The sequence below is a fragment of the Periplaneta americana genome, chromosome 17 (genome assembly GCF_040183065.1).
Source record: "Periplaneta americana isolate PAMFEO1 chromosome 17, P.americana_PAMFEO1_priV1, whole genome shotgun sequence".
NCBI classification, from domain to species: Eukaryota; Metazoa; Arthropoda; class Insecta; order Blattodea; family Blattidae; genus Periplaneta; species Periplaneta americana.
The window spans coordinates 82,459,896-82,486,458 of record NC_091133.1 but is presented as its reverse complement, the minus strand read 5'-3'; the positions used below and the strand labels follow the sequence as shown (position 1 = coordinate 82,486,458).

General features: G+C 34.1%; 1 protein-coding gene across 1 annotated transcript in view; it reads right to left on the bottom strand.

Annotated features, from left to right (window-relative positions):
• Positions 1-13,643: 13,643 nt before the first annotated feature.
• The window catches only part of spz6 (Spaetzle domain-containing protein 6), a 134,260-nt gene continuing 121,340 nt past the window's right edge, over positions 13,644-26,563 (bottom strand). The window contains exons 7-8 of the mRNA XM_069817027.1: positions 21,875-22,184; positions 13,644-19,475 (exon numbers count right to left, since the gene is read on the bottom strand). Coding sequence (XP_069673128.1) covers positions 19,368-19,475; positions 21,875-22,184 — 418 coding nt within the window. The 3' untranslated portion in view covers positions 13,644-19,367. The remainder of the gene's footprint in view (positions 19,476-21,874; positions 22,185-26,563) is intronic.

Here is a 26,563-nt window from a genome sequence, read left to right as displayed (position 1 = left end):
AAGATGACCCATAAATAGGTCGAAACATGTAGGTACGTTGAAATTTAACACGGGAAAGTCTTACCATGCATATTCCGAAGTTTTTACTGTAAATATTTAGATATGAACAAGTGTATAGATTGTTATAAATATTTAGAATATAGCAGATATTTAGCTATATATGTCTCATATTCTTGGAACAGATCAGACTTATTTAAATAAATATAAATACACACACGCACGCACACACAGTGAATCGTAAGCAATGTCATTAATATCAGGGGGTTATTCTTTGAGATATTTCAAACAAAAAAGTTTAATACAATTCTGCTTCCTTTTCAAGATAAAAATTGTATGAGTTTTAGGACCCATGTTTGTTAAACTTTTTATTCTTGTTTTGGTGTATACTACTTTCTCTCAAAATAAGCTCTCAACTGTTTCATGAGCAATATCATCATTAATTATTATTTTCAGAATTATTACTTTAAAATTGACGGTATAATAATAATTGACACACTATCCAATTAGAAAATGAGATATTTTTACAAGTAGTTTTTAGTTCATTATCATACATATTTAGTGTACATTTGTAGCAAATTCCTATGAGAATCGGGACAGATGAAGAATTTTTTCCCCAAAGAGAAACGAAGATAAATGCAATTAATTTTATCGCTGCTACATTACCTTGAAGAAGAAAAGGGAAAATAAACATTGAACAGTTTGTAGTGGAAATGTGTGATTTACGTCATGCAAATGAACTCTTGAGGTACGATAGCTGTCTCTCGGCAAAATTAATGTTCAATTGTCGCCAAAAATTGAATTTTGACGCTACATAACTCAGTTCTTGAAAAGTGTCGTTAAATAATATTTTGCCAAATATCACGAATATTTACAATGTATTGACTATTCTCGGTGTTCCGTATTTTGTTGCACAGTAATAAATTATTGTACGTCACAAGGAGGAAGTTCTGACGGTAGTTACATAAAAAAGTAAATCATGTATGCATAGGGCGTACTTATAGTTGAACATCATTATAATACTCTATTAAGCGCTATAATTATACCGATTGTGTAAGGTTATTTTCTCAGATACGAATGTTCTATCTGAAATATATTTAGGCCAGTTAGTTCATTCTCATTTAAAGCCTATTAATTGTTGAGAGAATAAATATGGCTCCTCTTATATGCATACGTGATATACATCTGTAATTTGTAATCCGTTTCTGCACAACTGTTTTGCACTGAAGAGCTTGCTGTAGTATTTCGTGGGCAAGAGCCGCTCTCCCCTGCTCCAAGGGCCGTTCAGTTGCACGGCCCCGATATGTTCAAAGCACTTCTTGTCTAGAACAGCGATGGGCGTTTGAGTGCATTTGCCCTCCGTGCGCACGGGGAATTCCAAGTGTGAGCGCTGCAGCGCGCTGTAATGTGCCAGCAGCTATAACAGAGCTTACAGCTTTTAAATGAGCTGAATTTAGGACTTATGGGGAAAGAAATTCTTAATACACAATTTGCAGACAGAATTGCAGCTTTTAAGGAGAAATTGCTGTTATAGATACGTCAAATGCAAAAGGGCGAAATATATCATTTCCCATCCTTATCTAAGCGCATAGAATTTTGAACAATGAAAATTTCGAAATGTACACATGTATTCTATCCGGTCTATTAGAGGAATTTACATCAAGGTTCCACGATTTAGATTGCCTGGAAATGGATTTGCGTATTTTTGCTACATGTTCTGATTCCAACTGATTATTGGTAACGTCCCCCCTTCATTATTGTGTGAATTGATTGACTTGCGATGTGATCGAGAGATGCGAGCGAAATATGATTCAAGGTCGAGTCTTATGCAGTTTTATGACGGATTCCCAAGAGGACGCTTTCCCAATCTGCATAAGCTGTGTGAGAAAGTTTTGTGTTTATTTGGTTCCACTTATAGATGTGAAGAGTTATTTTCTATTACGAAAATAAACAAATCTCAAACGAGAAATGATGGGCTTTTAACGACAGTTCTTCGCATAGCTTGTGCTAATACAGTTTCTCCAAATCTTGAGAAATTGAGTAATATGAATTAATGTGCAACAGACATGTTTTGTTTTGTGTTTAAGGAAGTGTTTTATTACTTTGTGTTCTTACTTAGTTTGGTAGAATAACATTTTCTTTTGAAACACACAGTACGTACCGCAACTTGAATAAACCGGTTTTCGTGCACTCTATAAGCACACTTCTCTCGTAGTACACCGTGCAAGCACAAAGTGCATAATTCTGCCCAACCCTGGTCTAGAAGTACAAACTGCTCTTTACAGTCTCACTCAATAGTGTACTAAAATGGCGAAAGTTAAAAGATAAGTGTGTGTAATACAAGAAAAAAATTGAAATAAAAAATGAAGACAAGTGAAGTATAGCAAAATAGAATTGAGTTTTAGAAAAGAAATGCCATCGTAATTCCTAATACTATAGAAATATACATTAACGGTAGATTTTCACAATTAGCGTGAGTTCCTGCATAGGTGTTAATAACGAAGTAATTAACTAAGTGGTGAATAAACAAGTAATTGGGTAATAAAAATATACTGTCCATGTATGGTATACCTTCGCTTACTGTAGGATGCCTTTATTGATGTAACAGTAATTACGTAAATTAATATGGAGCGGATTGACTAAATTGAAAAACAGCATTCTGTCCCCTCTTTACCGGACATAATATAATTTAACATAATCAGACCCGATCCTGTTTAACCAAATTCAGCCAAGAAAAATCTTCTACACTCTAATTGAAGAAATGTGTGTTATTTCAACGAATATGAGGTAACTATGGTGTACGATGTCAAATTCAGAAATTGTCTGCCTATGTAATGTAATATATGCCGGAAAATTTAGTACTTGTTATGAAAAATTCCCTTTTTATTATCTTAATGTCATCCCTTCAGTCTGTTTAGTGAAATTAATGTTTGAATATAAAAATAATACTTAACATTTGATGTCATCTTATGGGGATATGTACACCTTTCACTAGTATAAATTTATTAAAATTCAAAATTTAATTTCTACATATCCTGAACTAATTTTCTACTGGATTTGGGTACAGTCATTAGACAATACGAGAATGTTTAGATTAATAAAGAATTCTTAGAATCCAAAAAAAAAAAATTGTTAGAGGTAATTGTTGTTGTTTAATCAACTGTTCGAAGACAGATTGGAACTTTAAAAGTGACACCAATACGGCATCACTTATGAGGCAACTAAGCCAGAGATAATGGGATAAGGTGTCCAGTTCCTCCGCATGACCATTGTATACATCACTGACTAGTAGTATATTTCACTAATCAGACATAAATTGATACAAACAGTTGTCCTTCCTCCGTTAAGTGAAATGTGCTGTCTAATCATAGATGTACATATCAGGCAGAATTTCAATCAGAGGTAAAGGGTAATTATATTTTTTAATTGGAAGAGACCAATTTATGCAGGAAAAATTAGTTTCTTTGATACCTTATAGAATTTTGAATATTTTCTAATGCTTTCTTCTCTTTTTATTTATGATGAATGTGTTAAATCCTGTCCCTTTTCTCCATGAGTCGAAATTTTTTTTTTTACATAAAATTTGAGAGGTGTTTGGCAAAAATGTCAGTTGTCCAAAATGTGATAATTTTAGTTAGAGCGCCATCTGATGCTCCTCTGTGACATGCATGAACACATGTATTCAGTTTTTTAAAAAACGTCAATAGTACAGTGTCGAATGGCTTCTAAAAAATTGTTTCCGTTAAAACGTCAGTATTCCACAATAGGGTAAACTGTATAGTGATTGACCACTTAAGCTAATGTATAATAAAACAATGAAATAGTGGAAAACAGTGGTAACTTATTGAGAGAATTTTAAAGGCATTGGGTCAAGTGAAGATTCAGAAACAAATCAAAATAAAAAAAACAAAAGAAAAAATAAAATTTTAATGCAAAGGTAAATTAAATAAACATAACAAGTCCATTTTTACAGTTATTGACCTTCTACTGCACAGTTATTGACCACACACTTATTAGTGATTGACCGTCTACTGCACAGTTATTGAATACTCACTTATCAGTGATTGAACAACACATTTTCACAGTTTTCACTTTTTTTCTTGTCTGTTTCGTTTCTCTTGTTCTGGTCTTTCTCATTAAGAACTCTTCGCTACCGGCGTAGCTCTGTCGGATAAGGCGTTTGCCTGCCGATCCGGAGTTTCGTTCGGGCGCGGGTTCAATTCCCTCTTGGGCTGATTACCTGGTTGGGTTTTTTCCGAGGTTTTACCCAACCGTAAGGCAAATGTCAGGTAATCTATGACGAATCCTCGGCCTCATCTCGCCAAATACCATCTCGTGATCACCAATCCCATCGACGCTAAATAACCTCGTAGTTGATACAGTGTCGTTAAATAACCAAGTTAAAAAAATAAGAAAAGAACTCTTCTCGCTGCCTTTTCTTTCATCTCTTATTCGCTTCCTTTCTTCTCTTGCCTCTTCTTCCATTTTTCTCTTTTGTGCCTTATCAGAAGCAAGTGTGTGTCATTTCTCTGATGTTATTACAAATGGCTTCACCCAGCACTGGGCGAGGACCAAAGAACACTTTTCCTTCCACGGGATATTTGTTTCTGGACGCTAAGGTTGCTTTTAGGACACCAAACTTCTTGGCAGCTTCATTTAAACCAATTCCACTGCGGACAGGTTCTATAGCGTTTCGTAAAGCTTCCCCTGTATAATGCACTTTACCTGGCTTAGGCATTACAATATAGTATCAGTCCTGTAAAAATCCCCATCATTTAACCGATAAAATATATAGAATTGGAGCAAATTGGTCGTTATTCTAACCAATAATTTATAAACGACCAATCACTGTAGTTTGCGGACATTCACTTTATAGTGATTGACCACGGGCCATTTTTATGTCATATAAGAGCTTTTACAAAATAATATTCTGTGGACGGAAACCTTATACCTTTTCTCACACTGTGAGTGTAAAAACGAGCACCAGAATTTATGTATTCTTTGCAGAATAAATAAATTATTGCGTGCATTATTTTTAGCAATTACTCTAGTTACTTACACTTGTTTACGTTCAGTTGCATTTCCAGTCGATTTCAGTCCTCTCAGACAACAGACACTAACTCAGTGGGATGAACAGCGACAAGTAACCACAAATAAGGGTTGTTACTAGAGGTCTATGCAGAAAAAAGTGAAATCACGATCGTGGTTTATTCACAATATACTTGAAAAAAGGAAGCGGTCAATCACCGTATACTGGTCAATAACTATCTAGTTTACCCTATTTCTTGTAAAAATAAATAGATAGATAGATAGATAGATAGATAGATAGATAGATAGATAGATAGATAGATAGATAGATAGATAGATAGATAAAGTAAATAAATAAGTAGATAAGTAAATAAATAAATAAATAAATAAATAAATAAATAAATAAATAAATAAATAAATAAATAAATAAATAAATAAATAAATAAATAAATAAGCAAATAAACAAATAAACAAATAAATAAATAAATAAGTAAGTAAATAAATAAATAAATAACTAAATAAATAAATAAATAGTTAAATAAATAAATAAATAAATAAATAAATAAATAAATAAATAAATAAATAAATAAATAAATAAATAAATAAATAAATAAATAAATAAATAAATAGCAAGCAAGGAAGCAGATTAGTTACGTTAATTAGTAGGTAAGTAGATTAGTAAGTAGATAGGTTACTAAATAAGTAGATTAGTTAGTAGGTAGGCCTAAGTAAGTTAATAGGTTAGTAAGTAGATAAATTGTTAGGTTAGTAGGCTAGTTATCAGAAGGTAAGTAAGTTAGTACGTAATTAGTTAAGTTAGTAGGTAAGTAGGTTAGTAAGTTGGTAAGTTAGTGAATTAGTAAATAGGTAAGTTAGTAGGTAAGTAAGTTAGTAAGTGGGTAAGTTAGGTTAATTAGTAGGTAATTAGATTAGTAGGTAAATAGATTAATAAGTAGGAAAGTTAGTAGATTAGTTAGTAGGTAAGTAAGTAAGTTAGTAAGTAGATAAATTGGTAGTTAGGTAAGGAGGTTAGTAAGTAGGTACGTTAGTAGGTTAGTAAGTAGGAAAGTTATTAGGTTAGTTAGTAGAAAAGTTAGTAGGTTAGTAAGTTGGATATTATGTTAGTTAGTAAATAATTAAGTGAATAAGTCAATGAATGAATCAATAAATTATTGAATAAATTAATAAGTTAATAAATTAACAATTATTGAATTAATAATTTAGTCTAACGAATTTTATAAGTTAACGAATTTATGATGTAACAAATAAATGTGTTATCGAATTAATCATTTAACATACTAATAAATTAACGAACTAATATGTATTAAAATGAATATGTTAACAAATTAATAAATTAGTAAATAAATTAATAAAGAGATAAATTGATAGATTATCAGATAAATATGCATATTATGTTCTAGAAGCTAAAGGATTTTTTGAGTAAAACTGGCCGAGACTAGAATTTTAGATTAAAATATAGTGAATTGATGAGCAACAGTGATTTGCGCGAAACAGTGCACTTTGAGGTTTTATTTCTGTTTAGTTTCTGTGAACTCTCATTTTCTCTTGTTATAGCTTTAAGGAGATACAACGAACCATGTTTATCGCAGCGTGTATTGTGAACAATCTTGAACTCGGACTACATCATTACTTTATAGTCGTTTCAGGGTTCATGAACTGGCTGAGTTTCTCTCTCGAGTTTTTCTTGTTGATGTTCGTTTCGCTTTTAGTCTTTCCTTCGTAAGCAGCAAATTAGCATAAACAACCCAAGTCACAGAACTGTGTTGTATCTTCAAACAAATTGCTCCCATATTCAAGTGTTTACATCATTACAGAAAATCCTGCATCAGCGACTTTTATGCCCTCTACCACATTCCCAACTAAAATTATAGAAACAGCCTGAGATTTCAATTGGAGCTCAGTTCCAAGTAAATCTTTGTCACATTGGAGATTAGCTTACTGTGGGATGGGTTTCTCGAGAATACTTCGATTCCCCTTCAAAATTAATCCAAAGTTACTTTGTTTCCTTCTCCATCTTCTGAGCAACGGAAGAGCGACTCTTTCTTCGAGGCTACGATCTGATATGGGTTCGTATCTCCCTTGCACTGATTACATTTTTAGAGATTTTTACCGACTGCTATGCGAATTTAAGGTCATTCAATGGAGAATTATCGGTCTAACCACCCCAAAATACTATCTCGTAGTCAGCAACTGCTAATTGAACACTAGATAATCGGATACAGCATCGTTAAATAATCAATACAAATTCTCCATCTTCTTTTACTGCATTTCCTAGCCCAATTTTTATGTTCATTACCATAAACAAGGAATGATCGGTGGAGTGCAAAAACGAAGAAGTAGAATACGTGTAGCTACTCCCTAGAAATTCTTCTTTATTGTTAGTAATATTATTATTATTAATTATTATTATTATTATTATTATTATTATTATTATTATTATTAATATTATTATTATTATTATATTTAATAGCTTACGAAATATGATGATGATAATAGTACTTACTTACTTACTTACAAATGGCTTTTAAGGAACCCGAAGGTTCATTGCCGCCCTCACATAAGCCCGCCATCGGTCCCTATCCTGTGCAAGATTAAGCCAGTCTCTATCATCATACCCCACCTCCCTCAAATCCATTTTAATATTATCCTCCCATCTACGTCTCGGCCTCCCTAAAGGTCTTTTTCCCTCCGGTCTCCCAACTAACACTCTATATGCATTTCTGGATTCGCCCATACGTGCTACATGCCCTGCCCATCTCAAACGTCTGGATTTCAAGTTCCTAATTATGTCAGGTGAAGAATACAATGCGTGCAGTTCTGTGTTGTGTAACTTTCTCCATTCTCCTGTAACTTCATCCCGCTTAGCCCCAAATATTTTCCTAAGCACCTTATTCTCAAACACCCTTAACCTATGTTCCTCTCTCAGAGTGAGAGTCCAAGTTTCACAGCCATATAGAAGAACCGGTAATATAACTGTTTTATAAATTCTAACTTTCAGATTTTTGGACAGCAGACTGGATGATAAGAGCTTCTCAACCGAATAATAACACGCATTTCCCATATTTATTCTGCGTTTAATTTCCTCCCGAGTGTCATTTATATTTGTTACTGTTGCTCCAAGATATTTGAATTTTTCCACCTCTTCGAAGGATAAATCTCCAATATTTATATTTCCATTTCGTGCAATATTCCCGTCACGAGACATAATCATATACTTTGTCTTTTCGGGATTTACTTCCAAACCGATCGCTTTACTTGCTTCAAGTAAAATTGCCGTGTTTTCCCTAACCGTTTGTGTATTTTCTCCTAACATATTCACGTCATCCGCATAGACAAGAAGCTGATGTAGCCCGTTCAATTCCAAACCCTGCCTGTTATCCTGAACTTTCCTAATGGCATATTCTAAAGCGAAGTTAAAAAGTAAAGGTGATAGTGCATCTCCCTGCTTTAGCCCGCAGTGAATTGGAAAAGGATCAGATAGAAACTGACCTATACGGACTCTGCTGTATGTTTCACTAAGACACATTTTAATTAATCGAACTAGTTTCTTGGGAATACCAAATTCAATAAGAATATCATATAATACTTCCCTCTTAACCGAGTCATATGCCTTTTTGAAATCTATGAATAACTGATGTACTGTACCCTTATACTCCCATTTTTTCTCCATTATCTGCCGAATACAAAAAATCTGATCAATAGTCGATCTATTACGCCGAAAACCGCACTGATGATCCCCAATAATTTCATCTACGTACGGAGTTAATCTCCTCAAAAGAATATTGGACAAAATTTTGTACGACGTCAACAAAAGTGATATTCCTCGAAAGTTACCACAGTTGGTTTTGTCCCCCTTTTTAAAAATAGGTACAATTATGGACTCCTTCCATTGTTCTGGTACAATTTCCTTTTCCCAAATAGCAAGTACAAGTTTATAAATTTCGCTATATAATGCACTTCCACCCTCTTGTATTAATTCTGCTGGAATTTGATCGATACCTGGAGACTTGTACTTTTTCAGATTTTCTATCGCAATTTCGACTTCTGAAAGCGTGGGTTCGGGTATAAATGGCTCAGCAGTTTGTATTTCAATATCGTCCCGATCATTTCTATTTGGCCTATGTACATTTAGTGATGATAATAGTAATAATAATAATAATAATAATAATAATAATAATAATAATAATAATAATAATAATAATAAATTCGAAAGTTAAATTATAGGATACATGCTTCTTAAAAAGCCTGCCTCCCTGCTCTGAGCGTGTTCAGAATCGTCTTTCATTGACTAATAACTAGTGTCAACCAGAGCAGTGTATATTGGAGAGTACCGCATTCTTTTGATCCGGCAAATGCCGACGCGGCGGCCATATTTACTCCTGCGGAAACTCAGTACAACGCAAGACTTGCGTAGGGACATAGATTTCTAGTGTGATATTCCATTGCTATCTTGAAGAATGCCGTGTTGTTGTGCAGTTAATCAAACTGTACCGGTAATCAATTGCTGTTGTACAAAATTAGCATTAATTCACAAACAAGACGAGGAATATACTTCACTGATTAATTTTCTCAACGACATAATATTTTCACTGCGGACTAAAGCAAGGAGATGCACTGTCACCTTTACTTCAGTCTTAACTTTGCTCTAGAATATGCCGTTAGGGAAGTTGAGGTTAACAGAGAGGGTTTGGAATTGAACGGGTTACATCAGCTGCTTGTCTATGCGGATGACGTGAATATGTTAGGAGAAAATCCACAAACGATTAGTGAAAACACGGGAATTTTACTTCAAGCAAGTAAAGCGATAGGTTTGGAAATAAATCCTGAAAAGACAAAGTATATGATTATGTCTCGTGACCAGAATATTATACGAAATGGAAATATAAAAATTGGAAATTTATCCTTCGAAGAGGTAGAAAAATTAATATATCTTGGAGCAACAGTAACAGATATAAATGAGACTCGGGAGGAAATGAAACTCAGGATAATTATGGGAAATGTTTGTTATTCGGTTGAGAAGATTTTGTCATCTAGTCTATCAACAAATCTGAAAGTTAGAATTTATAAAACAGTTATATTATCTGTTATGTATGGTTGTGAAACTTGGACTCTCACTTTGAGAGAGGAACGGGATTAACCCTTCGCTGGGCATGTGAGGTCTTTTGAGACCCCATGACACATTTGTCAATACACGTAACATTTTTGAACGTGTCCAGCGGAGGGTTAAGTGTGTTGGAGAATAAGGTAATTAGAAAAATATTTGGGACTAAGAGGGATGAAATCACAGGAGAAAGTTACACAACACAGAACTGCACGCATTGTATTCTTCACCTGACATAATTAGGAACACTAAATCCAGACGTTCGAGATAGGCAGGACTTGTAGCACGTATGAGCGAATCCAGAAATGCATATAGAGTGTTAGTTGAGAAGCCGGAGGAAAAAAGACCTTTGGGAAGGCCGTAGATGGGAGGAGAATATTAAAATGGATTTGAGAGAGGTGGAATATGATGATAGAAACTAGATTAATCTTGCACAGGAGAGGGACCGATGGCGGACATATGTGTGGGCGGCAATGAACCTTCGGATTCCTTAAAACCCATAAGTAAGTAATGACAAAATATTTATAATTGAGAACATCGAGGTGAGCAAAAGGGGAAGCCATCCCCAACTGGAATAATATTGGTAAAAAAACAGTTCTTGATTTTAAAGAAAATTGTCTTAATAAAGCGAACTTCAAATATATTATTCCAGATAGGTGCATGCAGAATGCGTTAGAAAATGTATTTTCTACTGTGTGTTCCATAAATCCTATCCCGGATACAAAATAATTCAAAACTGCATTAAGATTTCCCAGTTTTTCTCAAAAACGAAGCATGGAAATTACGCAGTTTGTGATTCTGAACAATTAATTGAGTTTCTAGGTACAAATGTAAGTAAATCCGAAACAGAAAGATATAGTGAAGATGAATGTTAGTAAAAGGAAATTGTTATAGGCTAAATTGTAATTTAACTGAAAATAGAAATAGTGACTTGAGTGTACAATAAGCTCTTTACTGTTTGTTGGGATCAGTTTTGTTCAAAATAAAACAAAATAAGTTATAAAGTATTTGTGAAAACTGTTTTTCATCTCTAATAACTGATAACAGGGATGAATCTACAAATTTTATTAGCACATTAGTGACTCTCAAGTCGTATAAGGTAATGTCACTTGTAGCCTATACCCTTGTAAATTCGTTTTTGATATAATTCTAAATGCAGAAAAATGTGAAACGTTGGTAGAAAATGAGTTGAAAATAAAGGATTTGAAGTCTTTATTCATTAACACTTCAACTCATACGTTCCCAACATGTTATAATATTTTTGAAAGCGTCTTATGACTGTATTTTAGGACTAGAATATATTTATTGTTAAGAAAATTGTCTGTTATAGCAAATGCACTACAAAAATCTGCTAAATGTGGCGGTCGAAGTGTTGGTATGAGAATTGCAGTAGAAAATTGCTGATGTTATCCCTATTGAAATGGACATAACATAAATAATGAAGTGTTATCTCTTGAGTCATTTCACTATGACAATAACGTTTATTAATCCTTGTCTCCTGAATTCAATAAACCACAACAACTTGTATGATATCGCCTTTAATGACCTTCCTTCTAGCATTAAGTTACTGTTTAGCTTCTATGCCGAGCAAGGAGTAAATATGGCAGCCGCCGCCGCCGCCGAGAATGCGGTACTCTCTGGTGTCAAAGAGTGATTATTCATTCATAGTGTTTTGTCAAAGGACACGTCTTTCCTATTTTCTGCCTTTCTCTTAGTCTTGGCATATGATCCTTTATCTTAACGGTGTCCATCACTTCATACAGGCTACTCTTCTGCCCTGAACATTTCTTCCGTTCACCATTTCTTCCATTGCATTCTTTAGTAAGCAGTTTCTTTTTAGGCAGTAGCACAGCCAATTTATTTTTCTCTTCCTGATCAGTTTCAGCATCATTCTTTCTTCACCCACTCTTTCCAACACAGCTTCATTTCTTAATCTATGTGTTCATTTCACACGTTCCATTCTTCACCATATCCACATTTTAAATGCTTCTAGTCGTTTCTCTTCACTTCGCCGTGATGTCAACGAATGATTAAATCGTAGTTTATCAGTTTTGATGTCTTCCATTTTGGTTTAAATAACCATTAGAATTAAATTTCTGTCACCGCCACCACCACCGCAACCACCACCACCACCACCACCACCACCACCACCACCACCACCACCACCAACACATTATTACAGCTTATACAGGCTGGAATGAAATACCTTGCAGATTTTCAGAGCTAATAGCTCATGTTGTATGTATTTTTTTTCCTATGACCATGCTCTTCGTCTTCACCACGTGTTGCTGAAATAAGTTGTAAATTCAGGATGAAGGGACCGGAGTCTGAACATGGGTCTCCTAGTTTATAAACGCAATATGCTAGCACTGAGTCATTGTGATGATTTGAATAAATATAATTCATAATGTTGCGAATTGTGTAAAATTGAAATGTTCATATAAAACTATATTTCGTGTTGGCCCTTTTACCAGAAGCTTACATTTTAGATATAGTTCAAAGATTTTTACGAAATCATTCGACAGTTGTAGATACTCGTATAATTAAAAATAACGATATTTTCATTCCCTCGCTGTTATTTATACTCGCTTTAACATCTTGGTCATATTGCGAGTTAATCTTTGGTTTAAATCCGAAGGCCTGTGTACTATTGTTGAGACTGGTTCTATTGTTGTGAACTAGATGGCGACTGTATATATGTTACTGCTTTGTTATGAATATGATTTATATGATTTCGGTGATGAATGAGGCCGGTGATTTTCAGGGATGTTGTGGCCCGAATTTCCTGGCATTTGCCTTACGGTTGAGGAAAACCCTGAAAAACCTCAACCAGGAAATTCAATCCGACCGGGAATCGAACCCGGGTCCTCGGCGTAAGAGACCAGCATACTGACCCCTACACCACAGAGGTACTCTATTTCTTTTATTATAGCACTTCCATGCATTAAGATTCCATTAATGTGGAAGATTAAATTATACACAGTAAGAGTACTTTTGGTTACGGATTGTAGCTATATCGACTTATTTTATCTTACATTTCTTGTCTAACGCCCAAATTGGCACAGTGCTAGCGAGATGGATTTATAATTCAGGGGGTCCATGTTCAAATCCTGTTTGATTCACCCTGAATTTATACTTTGTGTTTGACAAGAACGTGGTTCAGGCTGCAGAGGGGTTTTCTTCAGACACTACGGTTTCCCTGTGACATACCAACAGTTTTCCAACATCATTCATTATAATTCATTACGAATGCAATATAGACCCTCTGCCTCTGGTGCACTCTCGATAGTCTCTGACGAACTAAGTGGTCTACACTTCTCTACACTAGTGACATCTATGAATGACTCGTAGAGTCTGGCGGATAACGACAAGTTAAGTACTTATTAAAAAAAACAATTTTCTCTTCTTAATGGTCTGCAAAGTCATATTTAATTACTTTCTACATTTGTAGAATAAATGTGAAATATCTTTCAGGACATATTAATAAAATACAATATAATATGGCAGTCTTAATTTATTTCATTTAAATTGTTGTACATTACATTATTTGCAATTCCATATCTTAATCTTAACATCTGATTTTATAAAAATACACATGCATTCATTCATATCATCTCTCTACTTCTCTCTGCATGAAAAAAACAATAGAAAACGTTTTTTGGTATTTGTTGATTCTATCATTATAAAATACAATTTATCTCTAATTTTATAAATATTAAAGAAATTAGTACTAATTTACCATTGAAGTTCATAATAATCACTTCAGCTTTGCAATCAGATCTTTATTATGGCAGTAATTTAAAGTAACATGTTAAAAAAACTTCTCTTTAATAACTTGTGATTTGAAATATAGCCCCTAAATTAAAACAGTATCTCGATATAGCTCCTGAATAAATATGATGATATTTCGTTGTTGTTTCAAGATTTTCATGAACTTAAAAATATTGTTTTAAACAAGTACATAGAAAAAAATACAGGAAAATTGACAGATTTACAAATTGTATATTGCGCAACTCATATTTACCGTAGAAATGAAAAATGAACTTCAAATTTCTTACAAGTAAATCTTGTTACTTAAAAATATTTTATTTAAAATTCTTTCTTCTTTAATTTACATTAAATTTACCGTATGTATGTAATAAAAAATCAATATCGCTTAAATGGTTTCGCTGTTTGATAACATCATTCTGGTTTTTGAGAAACTAATAAGAAAACTGAAATATATTGTTTGTTGACAATAATACTAAACGAGATATTTTGTTTTGTACTAATTATGAAATTACATTCTTGAAATTTTAATGACTCTTGAGTTAGGTTAATTAGCGCTTGTACTAGAAAAACAAACATGAACAACAGGGAAGATAATTAACATGACTACATAGAATGTAAACCCAACTAAGTGGAATACGAGGGTTCATTTTTGTGGATTCTCTTTGTGCCTCAAACTAGAAGCGCACTTACGTATTTTCTTGTATGTTTGTCAGAAACATACTGAAAATAATAATATTTAGGCTATATTTAAAACTGAAATCAAATAATTAGGCCTGTTGGAAATACTGAGAGAGCATATATCTTGGAATTGTATATTAACTACACTAATAACAGCAAATAAAATATAAATAAATAAATAAATAATCTTAAATATATGTACACAATTAATATTCAAATACGAGAAATTTCTTACATTAGTTTTTAGTTAAGTACTGAATTCATTTGTTTCCCCAAACTTTCTTAGATGTAAACTTTACATGAGTCGCCGTCGACAATTTGCAGATTACTATTGCCACTGCATCTGATTTCATTTACAGTGGACTTTCCTTAGTTCGACAGAACAGAATTGAAAGTTCAGTCCAATAAGGATAGTGGGTGTGGCAAGTGAAATGAATACAAATTCTTATTGGTCATCCATCAACGAACACAGTACTGTACTTGCATTTCCTGCCCGCCCCGAGACTTGTGTATGCGCTTCTAGTACCACAGTGGGTTTCGACAGTTCCGTCTCACAAACGGCACAATTCTCAAATAGAAAAAGAAGAGTTCATTAATTTAAAATCAGTGATCAATATGGATTTCCTAATCAATAAAATATTCTGTTTTCCTTTAACAAAAGTATCACTACAAGACACAGGACCAATTCCCATTCAAACGGCAAACCCATTTCTTAGTGCCCGTATAGGGGCGCGTCTAATTCTCCTACGTAAGCAGTCGATCTATAGGATGTCGAACTTGATTTCCGTCGAACTTAAGAGCTTCCACTGTATTTCATACTCGGCAGAGGACAAACATTTTGATATCTAGTCTCTAAATGACAGGACTTCAGGCCATTTCCTCAGTTTATCTTACTTTGGTTGGATGTTTCTGCAGTTTCTGTGAGACTGAAATTATTGCTATCTAATATTTGAATTAGGAAAACGGAAGAATCACTTCCTTTTAGCATTTCAAAGGTACGTAGGGTTTTTAAAAGTTGTTGAAATTAGAAAAACTGAACGAAATCTTTTAAGTATATTAGCCACAATTGGTCCGTTTGATATTAAGTGTTCACTTTTTGGTCCAATCTAAGAACATGAAATTCTTACGGAACTGTAATTCAAGTTACAATTTTTCAACGTGAAACGTTTATGCGCTTAATATTCGAGAAATTTGGTCAACAATACACAGACTCGTTATTTAAAATAGGCATTCAGTGCCTAAAATAATATGCGTTTAAAACATAGTAGTTCCGAATTCAGCTTGCTGTAACAAAACATAAAGGAGGAAAAGTGAATGTAACATCATAATGAATTCATTATTATTCTTACACAAATGGAGAAATTAATAGTCCAGTTGTAAAGTACTTAAATATGTGGTATTAATTTCCAAATTAATCCAGTTGTCTGTATTGAAATACAGTATTTATCAATCATTATATTTCAAAGAAATCATTGGCATCATAATGGTGTGTCTGCTGTTAATTCTATTGTTGTTTTGGGACTAGACCTCATGGAATGTGAAAGAAATTATGAAGTAATTAACAAGGAGGCTTCGCCTTGTTGAATTAAATGCGGAGAATAAAAGACAAAAAAAATTATTTGAAATCCCAAACATCCTTACAATTCCAACCATGCTCACAATAACAGTTACGAACAGCATACACGTTTCACGCAATTACAAGAATTCGATTAATCCCTTGTCACTTTTTAATATGTAATATCCATGAGCGACAACTGTTACTAAAGGAACTGATTTTTCTTCCCAGACAAACTCTTAGAGGTTAATAATGTAATATTCAATCCTCGTATTTGAATATATCTGAAAATAGGGTATAATATGAGCAACTTATTAAAATACAGTAATTTCTTTGTAATTACATTAAAGATTAGCTTTTCATAATTTTAAAGGTACTAATTTGTATGCCCATAAGAATCAACTGAAAATACATATTAGTTCGAATCACCTCACTCTAAAGAAGTATAGTATAGACCTTTCTCCATTGCTAGTAATATAAAGGTTCAAAAGTGAGGAAGCTAGAATCTCCTTCATTATTTTTTTTATAAGTTTTATTTATACACGTTTTAACATGTCATATCGTGTGTACGATCTTTGGGTCGTTTTTATTATTGAGTTCCTCTTTCTATTGTCGTGTGTTGTGTTCACGTAACTGACATTAGATTTTAATTAATGCATATGATATTGGTGATTGAAGCGGTGATGAATCATGATATGTACATAAATTTCCAATCCGGCATTTGCCTTTGTGACTTAGGGAAATCATGAAAAAAAACCGATCAAATTGACTGGAGACGGGGTTTGAACCCGGGACCTCCCGAATGCGAGTCTCAAACGTTACCGTCTGAAACAACTCGCTTCTTTAGGGTCTTCCTTCGTGTGTTTTGTTAGTTTTTATTTAACGACGCTCTATCAACTACTAGGTATTAGCGTCGATGGGATTGATGATAGCGAGATAGTATTTACCGATATGAAGTCGAGATTTGTCGTACATTACCTGACATTCGCCTTACAGTTGGGGAAAACCTCGAAAGAGACCTAAGCGAGTATCCGAGTGCAACTCAGGATCGGCAGGCAAGCGCCAGCAACGCCGGTGTCGTTCCTTCGTGTTCAGGCGAATAAAGAGTAAGAATTTTGTAATTCATCGCAGTCCGTCACGTGGATTTAATCATTTGTAACAATCCTAATGAATTAGATATCCTTCTCACTCCTCTGTTAAATTGAAAGTGAATGTATATCCAATATCCGAAACTTTGAGAGTTTTTTTTTTTCCTATACTTTGCTAGCAATGGAAAAAAAAAATCAAAGCTACATCTCTTCTCTTTCCGTCTAACTCTGTTAGAATTGTGTATATAGTCAATTAACATTACGGGCTCTTATATTTACCAAATGAATCAACATGTGAAGGATATAGCCTACTCAAATTTACAGCCATAAAGAGACTAAATAATCTACATTTTAAATGTGGAATTAAAAATAGAAAAAGAATTACATTAACAACGTCTGCTTCATTTTTCTGAACCATACACTTCGATAAATATTAGAAATGCTGTGTTCATACTACCGACAAAGTAATTACGATTGAAATACCAATGGTAAGGTTTCTGAAAATTTTGATGAATTATTTTAGGTATACGGTGGATAATTTTTTCCTCAGTGAAAATAAATTAAGTAAATAAATAAAAAAAAAGAAATAGTCCACACCTGTGGAGTAACGGTCAGCGCGTCTGGCCGCGAAACCAGGTGGCCCGGGTTCGAATCCCGGTCGGGGCAAGTTACCTGGTTGAGTTGTTTTCCAGGGTTTTCTCTCAACCCAATATGAGCAAATGCTGGGTAACTATCGGTGCTGGACCCCGGACTCATTTTACCGGCATTATCACCTTCATATCATTCAGACGCTAAATAACCCGAGATGTTGATACAGCGTCGTAAAATAACCCAATAAAAATAAAACAAAGAAATAAGTAAAATAAAAAACATATATAGTGAATCAATAAAGAGAGAACCAGAATTAAAATGTGAGCTACATTTAAATTAATGTTAAATATTTTATTATAAACGGTAACGATATCTTTGACAATTTGTTGTTCAGAAAAATTGAAAGATACTTTGTTAATGCATTTTTTTTCTCATATTCAGTTTGTTACATTCGAAATTGGTATATTTTACAGTATAATATCGATTATCCTTGCGCGGTTTATCCGGTTTGCGGATTATCCCTGCATGGCTTGCCTTCGAAAATAATTTATTACTTATTAATATAAAGTGACAAGAAACCATGAAAACATTATACTGGAATTCAAATTAAAACAGTAGGTTGTGAACGAAGCCTTGCTCCTTCGAAGTTAACGGTTCTCTGTTGAGGGAGTGGGAAAACAAATTTACTTCTGCATTCTACAATCTTAAATTGTAAGTGAATTTTAATCTTATGTATAAAATGATATATACCTATTGTGTGTATTACAGTAAAATAAATATGAAGTTAAATATAGATTTAAAAGTATTTTTTCACCAAATAGGTCTATATACTACATAGTACATGCAAAATAATAAACTTTCGTATTATCTATTTTTTCGCATTACCCAGGTACCTCTTCCCGGTCATTAGCCCGGATAATCGAGAGCATATGGATTTTAAAAAATTCAATCTTTTGTTTTAAAAATACTGCTCTGTTAGTTGTACGATGCTCTTCAACACATATCTCTGAGTAGTTGAATGTCCATTAGAACGGCATCTTAATATATTAACCCATACGGAAAATTCATCTGAAATATTCGAGGGCAGGATTTTGATCTCTTGAAAAGAGGGAATTTCCTTTCAGATCACCTTCTGAATTCATCACTGGCACTCAGTATAATGTAAACATCCTCTCAGTGTATGCGTCCACAATCAGTATAAACAAATAAATATAGAAATTGCTTTAAACAACACTTGGAACACGACTCTTTCTTTTCTAAATTGTCAGAAATTAACAATTCATGAAAACTGGTAGTAAAATTAATAAAACTGAAATTGGCTTAATTAGGCCTAAAAATTAAAACAGAAATTTATTGAGTAAAGTAATATCTGCAGACCGATTGTATTTAAATTTATCTCTTACGGTCATGCAAACGTAACGTCAAAATTAGGAAAAGCTTTGTTGAATCGTTCCCAATGTGTCACTGTTATTATTTATCAGCTGATAATAAATAACAGTATATTATTTTACAGTCGATGACCGGTCCATGTAAGCTGTTAGAGATCTGAGCTAATGACCTTCCGCCTTATGAAGCGCGAAAAATAATCAGGTCTCCAGCATTTACAGCTGCCAGGGATGAGGAACCAGTCGTAGTAGAGACGAACCTGAAATCAAGAAGAATAATAATAATACTTACTTACTTATTGGCTTTTAAGGAACCCGGAGGTTCATTGCCGCCCTCACATAAGCCCGCCATTGGTCCCTATCCTGAGCAAGATTAATCCATTCTCTATCATCATATCCCACCTCCCTCAAATCCGTTTTAATATTATCCTCCCATCTACGTTTCGGCCTTCCCAAAGGTCTTTTTCTCTCCGGCCTCCCAACTAACACTCTATATGCATTTCTGGATTCGCCCATACGTGCTACATGCCCTGCCCATCTCAAACGTCTGGATTTAATGTTCCTAATTATGTCAGGTGAAGAATACAATGCATGCAGTTCTGTGTTGTGTAACTTTCTCCATTTCCCATGTATTGTGGGTCCCTATCACCACGGCATGGCGCGGCCTCAGCTTGCGGATAGAGGAGACGGCCTCCAGATATGGAGGGTAGCTGTGAATATATTGAATAAGCAGTCGCGGGCAGCCGAAGAGGGTGGTCCTCCAGCTTGGGGGTTGGGCGAAGGGCTAACAACCCATCACCGTAAAAAACAGCTTGTTACGAATCCTTCAAATAAGCCTCGGAATGGGACTGATTCTCTGGCACGACCACAGCAAAGGAATAATAATAATAATAATAATAATAATAATAATAATAATAATAATAATAACAGCTACAGGTGACTCCAAGTTTAGCTATTCCTAGCCACTTCGGTAATAAGTTTTAGCTACTTTTCGTCACTAGGTTTTGAAAACATCGAAGTAACTAAATTTGCTGTATTATGCCATTTATGTGAGACTTGACACTAATATCACAGTCTAGTATATACAGTCACGAAGCTCAATACGTAGTAAATATGCATCCATAGATAGTTGCTAACCACTAGGATCGCTACTATCGCCTCATTACAGGCAATGCGAAATAGTACCTGCACAGTCTATTGTTTCTAGTACCCTCATAAACACAAGCTTCGTTACTGTATATACTTGACTGTGCTAGTATCGTCGTTGTTCTTGCAATAACTCCTATGTGCAAAATATGAAATTTTTCAGTAGGAAGAAAGAACACATTTATTCTTCTATGGCAGTAGTGAGTAGGAGATTGTGAATTCTTACATTTTCGAAAGAAAGAAATATAATTACATAAAGGAGATTTTATTATTTGCTGTATCACTATTTAAGTTATTTAATAGAGCAAAAATATGAAAATCGATAAATATGTCGCAAAGGAGTTATTGCCGGAATAACGACGATAAATCATGCTCCCATGGGATCAACACATTCTACTCTTAAATTCAAACAGCATTGCCAACTTGGAGGCTAAAGAATGTGGTTAAAATGTACAATGATATAAAATGTACAATGATATAAAAGAATAACCATAGCACATTGTTTGTCATTTTAATACTGCGTACTTGGTTTTAGATTTTGATGTCACACATATGTTCATAATCACATACGTTTATATTGCCATAATTTTAACCTTGTTTGTCCAGACATATTTTAATGATTGTATTTAAACCAGAAATAGAAGTGTTCATTATGTGTCTTCGTTACTGTGAGATCTGAGGATGCCATTCGTTTGGCGAAAACGTTCGTATCTCGTTATGTATTACCTTATGTCATAATCTAATGACTTGAATTGTTGATTCTTGATAAGCAATTTTGACGGTAATAAACCTATATATATTTAAAATTATATTTAAAATTGTAGAATTCGTAATGTCGAGATTGGTTCTTCCTTGGTCGAATTTAGAAGCCGAAATAATTTTTAGTCAGTTAAACCATGTTAAAACAAGGTCTAGAAACAGAATGTGTGCAGATATGGTGAATGCAATTTCGAAAATCCGTGCTGCGTCTATACAGAAAAAAATCAGTGCTGCTTAACAATATTATTAACTTCCTGCATCAATCCTTAAAAAAATAGGACCAACTGTGGTATACAAATTACATCAAACTCCAACTTCTACAGCTGTGGGCTACTATATAGGTTGGTCTGACAAGATATTAATGATAACTAGATAGCCATTGATTTTTAGGCGAATAACAGTGTAAAGCTATCTTTAATTAATTATTTAATATAATCAATATCATTTGGATGATAATTACCAAAAAACAAAGTTGTTTGGCGTATGTTTTTGCTTTTGACTGCGTTTTTAGTTGGAAAATGTTTTACTGTTGGCAACACTGAATTCAAATTCTCAGTTATAGTTAAGCCATAATGTGGAACAGCATTTTCTGAATATTAGACTAATTCCAACACGGACACAACTCAATTTCTGTGATGTGAAGATAACATCCCCTGCCAGGAATCTTACCCGGATCAATTAGAGATGCATCTAAAAACAGGTATTGCCTAAGGCACACGGAAGGACATTTAACTAAACTAAAGTGAGTCATTACCTGAAAGCAGCCTATATCGTCTACTCCGTCACAATGATTATTTTTTATAGGTGTTTGTGTTGTCAAAGAAGGCGTTTCCGTTGAAGCAGGTGCTTGAACTCCAGCCCTTTTCCGTAGGTATTGTTGATAATTCTGGAAATCATGTACAGGAGGTGGGTTTTCTCCAGTTACAGGATTTCTGTGAGATGGCCACTTTCCTCCTGGAGCTGCCGGTAAGAAAGTGTCAGGGTAATATATTTCTGCCACCAGGAGACTTGTCCATCTTGGAGAAGATAGACATCCACCCTCCAAGTAATGACATCGTGATTGTCTGAAAACAGGAAGTTTAATTCATGTATTAGACATTTTCTGAACACAACGTAAACATCAGTACATTAAACCCTCTTTACTAATACACCTTCTTTGAAGGATTTTTATTTTCTTCCCATGAAACAGAGGTTACCCAGTACTAGACTTGAATATTCTGTGTGTTTCAGCCTTTCGTCCCTTAACTGAGGCATATGGGTCTTCAGACTTGTGATTAATCACAATCAATATTAAAAATTCACAGTACAGTACTCCTTGGTTCTTTGATCAACTTAGCATAATGTTATCACAAGATTACGTGAGAGAAATAAGTGAATAAATTGAAGGGTTCAGAATCATAGTGGACCAAGCGCCATTTATTAAAACCGTAGAAAACAAGGATGAAAATGAAGTTATTGCCATAATTCATTGGAAACATATAGCAAGTAAAATAAAGTATACACATTAAAACTAAGTGATATATCAATCTTCATTAAACTATGGTATTCACTTAACTTTAACTCTTGCTTTCTCCGTTGTTAATAAATGGCGCTTGGCCCACTATGGCTCTGAACCCTTCAATTGTAGAAGTTTAAATGTAATAGACCTGTACTGCATTCTCTACCTCCTGACGTACTCGTGGACGAAATTTAATTACATTTCTGGCATGTGTAGTGTGTACCCTTAGTTCACACCGTATTGTGCGACTCACTGTCAGGGTCTAAAGTTAAAGGGAGCGAGTGTGAGCCATTTGTCTACCGTAGTCTGTTTTCATAGGCGCACTTTCTCCCCTCCGTCGAGTAAGGTCCAAAGATATACAGACTGACTGAATGACTTTTTCAAAATTTGGGGGTGTAGAGGGTGATATGGTGAAGATTTTTCACCCAGGAACCCATAATCGGAAATGACAATTGAAGTGTCTATAGCACTGTGAGATGTTGCTTTTCCTGTTCTTATGATGGCGAACTTCTACACATTTAATAGGCTAGTATGTGGTATCAGCACGACGGTGCTCCATCGCATTTCGATCTCACAGATATTTTCGGGCAGAGAGTAATTTGAAGGGGACGTCAAGTCCCTTGGCCTGCGCGCTTCCCTGACCTCACTCCTCCTGAAGGTCATTGTGTACGCAACACCGGTAGAAACAGTGAATGAGCTTACTCAGCGCATCTTTACAGCGTTTGGTACTATAAGCGGGGAGCGTGGAATCTTCCAGAGAGTAAGACAAAACACGGTTCAACGTTACACACTTTGTAACTAAGTTGGCGGTCGTCATATTGAAAATTTATTGCAAATGTGAAAGTCAATAAAGTTGGTGTTTTATTTAGCCTATTGAATGCGTAAAAAGTTCGTCATCACAAGAATACGAAAAGCAATTCTCATTTCTGGTCATGGGTTTCTTGGTAGAAAATCTTCACCTAATGATCTTCTACATCCGCCCAAATTTTGAAAAAGTAATTCAGTTACACCGTTTAAAAATAGTTCTCTTGCCTCCCGTTCTAAAGCCTACTGTAGTTCCCTTCCCGTTACTACCTATAAACATGTCAGATGACAATAGTGTTCGGAAATATCGATCGATATGCACTTTAATGCATCAGAAAATATTGGCGACTTTGAAATTCCTCTATGCACAGGACGATAAGATCAGTATTTCCGAACGTTAATGAGATTGGGTTGAAATCTATGTAGTTTGGACTGATTATTTAATTGGACTTACGCCGAGGTTTAAGTGACTGTCAGGCAATTGATTCCATGATTAATCTTCAGATTCAGCGCGTCAAATACCATACTTCTGTCACAAACTTCATCGATGTTAGATAATTACATAGTTGACATTAAGTAACTCTATCAATTTTTTATCTTTGTCGTAAGGTAGCAAGGTGATCTCGCAGTGTTTTCGGCTAATTTTGCAACGTTTATTATTACACAAATGCAAGAAATAAAAGACATCATTCCTGTGTGGCTTACGTGCATACATATACATACATACATACATACATACATACATACATACATACATACACACATACATACACACATACATACATACACACATATATACACACATACATACATACATACATACATACATACATACATAATGGGAAAGTGAATGGTAAACTACTTCCAAAGGTACTCTGGCCAAGGCGTTCTTCCCTAGTGTCCAAGATAGACTGAAATTGAAGATAGAAGTAACTCCTAACTTGACGACTCTGTTGACCGGACAAGGAAGACTCAACGCATATTTTCATCGATTTGAAATCAAGAATAGTGCGACATGTGTCTGTGGGGATGGGGATCAGACAGTGGATCATATCATTTATGACTGTACGAAATTAGGAAAGGAAAGAAGAACACTAATCCTGTCAATACATAAATGTGGTGGGAAGTGGCCTGTGGACAAGACAAAATTAGTGAAAAGTTATGTAAAATATTTTATAAAGTTTGCAAATAGTATAGACTTTGAACAACTACAGTAGGCTGGCTAGTATATAAGGATATGTTATTTGGGAAGATAGGTTAAAAGTCAGAATTAAGTGATAAGGGTAAAAAATAGGTTACTTACATTCTGTAAATAAGCTAGAATATTAGAGGATATAATTTATCTGAAAATAGGCTCATCAAGAGATAGTAAATATGTAAATACTGTAAATATTTAAATGATAGAATATGTAAACAGATTCTTGTACTTCATAGGTTAGGAATAGGAAAATAAGTTAGATTAAGAAGTACCAATATTATCTTGGCAGTTACACATCGTAGATGAACTACACTAATCCATATTTAATCTAGAATGGCAACATAATAGTATATAATGTAAATGGATTATGTACTTGAAGGTAAACCTAGGCATGTAGTATTACTTTCCATTTGTAATGGAACATGCTGCTCAAAAAAAGGTTACATACATACATACATACATACATACATACATACATACATACATACATACATACATACATACATACATACATACATACATACATACATACATACATACATACGTGCATTGGTTGAATTACGCGAAAGGATGGTATGATTCTGTGTGATCAATGTTTTCAAGAAAACATTCTTAATGCATTCATATTTTCGGTTCAGGCAGTGTACTATAAGCAAATAGCCGGCATTCGAAACTTTCTTTAGAATTTTCTACTGTAACGCTTCTAGATTTTTCGTTATACAGAGTGAATCTAAACTCAACCGACAAATTTCCAGAAGTTACAGAGGACACCCAACGAAACAAATAGAGGTAGGAAATCAGTGGTCAGAAACCAAACTGTTCACAAAAATAGGCTGTTAATTATTTTGTTTTTAAAACTTATGTGAGCTTTATCACCTACTTATAACACAATCATACTCGTAATTATTTTAATAAAACATAATTAGTTAACAAAACATCAAATTAATACTACAGAATTGTGCATACAAAAAGGAAAAATTTAACATTGTTAATTAATTAATTAATTCATAGTTTGATGCCCAAGTGCAGGTCCTTCACTGTGATAAAGTTTCTCTTCGTCTTCTAAAGGTTTCATATAACCTATGATTAAATAAAACAAAACGAATATCACATTTAATTATTTTCTCAATGATAAACCTTCTTCTTTTTAAATGGAAAGGTGCTTTTAATTTTCTGTGACTCTTATATCTAATAAATTAATATGCGACACCTAAAGGTTTCGTGTAAACTATTCATGTGAAGTCATAAATGTGACTGTAATTAAATCATTTGAGAAAAGAAATATGATGATTTAGATCTTTACTGCTTTGTTTGCCACTATTTACACAAAAATAAAGGAACAATTTATTGAAAATTTTCTAATTTTATGTTTAGTTTTGAAATGAAATTTATATTTTATAAAAATATATTTCACAAAATTTATTCTCATATGAACGAGTTCCTAGTCATAATATTGGTCCAATAATTTAGACGAAATCGTATGACAGAAGCTACTTTTTCTCTATGAGTTGTAATAGAAACTGAATTTCAGTTAAATGTCGATGTAATTGTTTGCTGTCTCTCAGTACATTCTATGAACTACATGTAGGCCTACTGTAATGAGGGAGTAAAACTAAAATTAGCGTATTATTGAACGAGCCAATGATTCCCAAAGCGCACTTTAATATTTTAAACCAATAGGCTATATTTAATCATGCTAATTGATATTTCATTCCCATAGCGTTCCACAGTGTATTTGTTGGAGAACAAGTTCAAATGTTTAATGAAGCCCGAAGCATTCTCCTGAGATCGTATCATTTCACACACGTGTTACTGTAATGTAAACCTTGGTATTAAACAAAGGGATCAACCTGGTAAAGCAATCAGTTCGGCAGTATGGTTGTTCAAACATTCTTGCCAAAATACACTTCCTCACGAAGCTACTGATCTGTTTTGAAGGAGCA